This window comes from Corapipo altera, unplaced genomic scaffold (assembly GCF_003945725.1).
Source record: "Corapipo altera isolate COAL_440 unplaced genomic scaffold, ASM394572v1 56016, whole genome shotgun sequence".
Taxonomy (NCBI): Eukaryota; Metazoa; Chordata; class Aves; order Passeriformes; family Pipridae; genus Corapipo; species Corapipo altera.
In genome coordinates, this window is record NW_020888490.1 from 1 (window position 1) to 2,851 (window position 2,851).

Here is a 2,851-nt window from a genome sequence, read left to right on the forward strand (position 1 = left end):
GTGATGTGTGCCCTGCTCTGGGTCCTCTCTGTCGCTGTCATTGCCACGGTGACTTCCCTGTGCCTCTTGGATGAGCACGAGCCCTGCCAGATGTCTCTCATCTCCATGTACATCCTCAACCTCCTCCTCTTTGCTCCGCCCATGGTCATTTCCAGCACAGTCCTCTTCATTAAGGTCAACTGTAGCTCCCAGCAGCAGCAACCCAGGAGGCTCCACATCGTTATCTTCCTCACTGTCATCTTCTTCCTCATCTTCGCTTTTCCCTTCAGCCTCTTGAATTTCCTGCAGCAGCTCAGCTACACTGTCGTGTCCTCCCAGGTTGTTTTCCTGCTTGCCTGCATCCACAGCAGCATCAAACCCCTCACTTACTTCTTGATGGGGAGCTGCTGGAAGCGCTGTTCCCTGGTGTCCCTCCGGGTCTCCTTCCGGAGGGTCTTTGAGGAGACAGAAGAGAACACTGCCTGCAGCAATGGTGCCATCATGGACACGGTGGTCCCAGCCTGTTGAAGGACCCTGGGACGGTGGCTGAGGGTTTCTCTGAGTCACCAGATTAATAAATATCCACAGTATTTCCTCCAGTGTCACCCTTCCGCAGTGTAATCCCTCCAGAAAGGGGAGCAGATGCATTGCCAAGGGCAGTGTGGGAGGGATGCTCTGCAGGGAGCATGTTGGAGCACGGCTTTCTCCTCCCTCCTAGGTCCTAGAATGCTATTCCCCCAAAGGAATCATGCCCCACAGGGCTGTGATCCCAAAAATCCCCCTGGTACGTGATTCCTGCATCCCACTGTGGTCTGATATCAATAAACAGCTTCGTGAACCCTGAGCTTGCCACTTTCCTCTGGCTCCTACTGCCAACCTGGAATGTGGGTAGAGGGAGGGGACACACACATGGACGGAGGGGACATACTCATGGCTTGTGCTCCCTGGAGCACAAATGATCCCCACAGCCCACAGCTGGGACTGCACGGGCACAGCCGGTATGGACAGGATGGCCCAGGAGTCCCATGTTCCCCTCCTTGGCTGCTCTGTGAGCGTCACAGCAAAGATCTCCCCAAATATCTTTTATTTTTAATTTTGTGAACCAGGTGTAAGTGTAAAGGACTCTTTTCCTTCGGAAATTCTCCCCCTCTACCCTGTCTTCAGCTTCTCCTTCAGCAGACTCGGATGGTGCAGCGGCAAAGGGAGGGGGAGTTCGCGGTCCCCAGGCCAGCTACCCCCTTCCAGGATCAGAGTGACAGTGTGTTTGTCACCATGGGCTCCACGGGGCATTACCCACCTCCCCTGTGGCTTTGCCGAGGTCGCCAGCCCCGCACAAACCCACACCTTCCCAGCACATCTTTCCCTCCAGCCCCACCACATCCCACACCTTCCCATTACGTCCCACACCTTCCCAAGAGCCCCCACAGCCCCCATACCAACCCCCCACGCCACTCCCCCAAGCCAATCCCACCATGCCCTGCCCCCTCATGCAGTCCTCCCCCAACTCCATCCTCACTCCCGACGCTCCAGTCCCTCCCCATGGGGCTGCTGGCCCCAGGACGCTCCGAAAGGTTTCGGGGGGCTGTTTCTCTGGGAGACTCCCCACACACTCGGAGCTTCAGCCCTGCTGTCCAGTCCCCCGTCCCCCCCGAAACTTCCCTGGGAAAGGAACAAGAGGCGGTGGCGGGATAGAGCCAGCGGCGTTTATTGGGGCGGAAGAGCGGAACGGGCTGGGAGGAGCGGAGGCACTCCCGGGGGTCCCGGGTCAGCGGGGCAGGAGTGGGGCTGTCGGGCACCGTCTGGGGGAAAGGCGACCCCGGGAGGGGGGGTTTGGAGGGTCTTGGGGAGGTCTGGACGGTGTCAGGAAGGCGCCTGGAGGCTGTCGTGGTGGTTTGAGCGGTGTCGGAGGGGGTCTGGAAGATGTCGGGAGAGGGTCTGGAAGGTGTCGGGAGAGGGTCTGGAGGGTGCCAGGAGGGGGTCTGGAGTGTGCCACGACGGTGTTGGAAGGTGTCTAGTGCTTGTCAGAGGGTGTCTGAGGGTGTCAGGAGGGTGTCGGAGGGGGTCTGCAGGGTGTCGCAGGTGTGTGGATGCCGCCCGTGCCGTCTCCCCTCGCTGGAGGGCAGCAGAGCCCGACGGGCCGAGCTCGGAGCCGGGGAGCGGCCGCCGGCCGGGAGTCCTGCGGGGCGCAGCGGGACAGGATGGGATGGGACAGGGATGGGGTTGAGGATGAGATGGGGACGGACACAACATGGATCAGCACGGAGTGGGGATGGGATAAGGGATCCATCCCAACACACAGCTGCGCGGAGATGACCTGCAGGGGCGTGGCTGGGAGCAAGGGTGGGCAGCTGAGCGTGAAGCCTGGGTGGGCAGCACTGCCAGCGGGACCGCAAGTGGCCTCTTAGCTGGAGACCGTGGTGATCGCCGTCTCCTCAAAGACCCTCCGGAAGGCGACCTGGAGGGACACCAGGGAACAGCGCCTCCAGCAGCTCCCTACCAGGAAGTAAATGAAGGGGTTGGTGCTGCTGTTGATGCAGGCAAGCAGGAAAGCAACCTGGGAGGACACAAAGGAGTAGCTGAGCTGCTGCAGGAAATGCAAGAGGCTGAGAGGAACCCCAAAGATGAGGAAGAAGATGACAGTGAGGAAGATAACGATGTAGAGCCTCTTAGGTTGACGTCTCTTGGAGCCACAGTGGACCTTAATGAAGAGGATCACGTTGGAGATGACCATGAATGGGGCAAAGATGAGGAAGTTGAGGACAAACATGGAGACAAGAGACATCTGGCAAAGCTCATCCTTGTGTGACAGGCATAGGGAAGTCACTGTGGCAATGACAGCGACAGAGAGGACCCAGAGCAGGGCACACATCAC

The 2,851-nt window shown here is 59.3% G+C and overlaps 2 protein-coding genes across 2 annotated transcripts; one reads left to right on the top strand and one right to left on the bottom strand.

The window, feature by feature from the left end:
• The first annotated feature begins 3 nt into the window (after positions 1-3).
• On the top strand, positions 4-823 carry LOC113941977 (mas-related G-protein coupled receptor member H-like). Its single transcript, XM_027633112.1, has one exon. The coding sequence runs from the start codon at positions 4-6 to the stop codon at positions 505-507; it is 504 nt and encodes a 167-aa protein (XP_027488913.1). The 3' UTR covers positions 508-823.
• A 1,557-nt stretch (positions 824-2,380) lies between these two features.
• Positions 2,381-2,848, bottom strand: LOC113941978 (mas-related G-protein coupled receptor member H-like). Its single transcript, XM_027633113.1, has one exon. The coding sequence runs from the start codon at positions 2,846-2,848 to the stop codon at positions 2,381-2,383; it is 468 nt and encodes a 155-aa protein (XP_027488914.1).
• Positions 2,849-2,851: the final 3 nt, after the last annotated feature.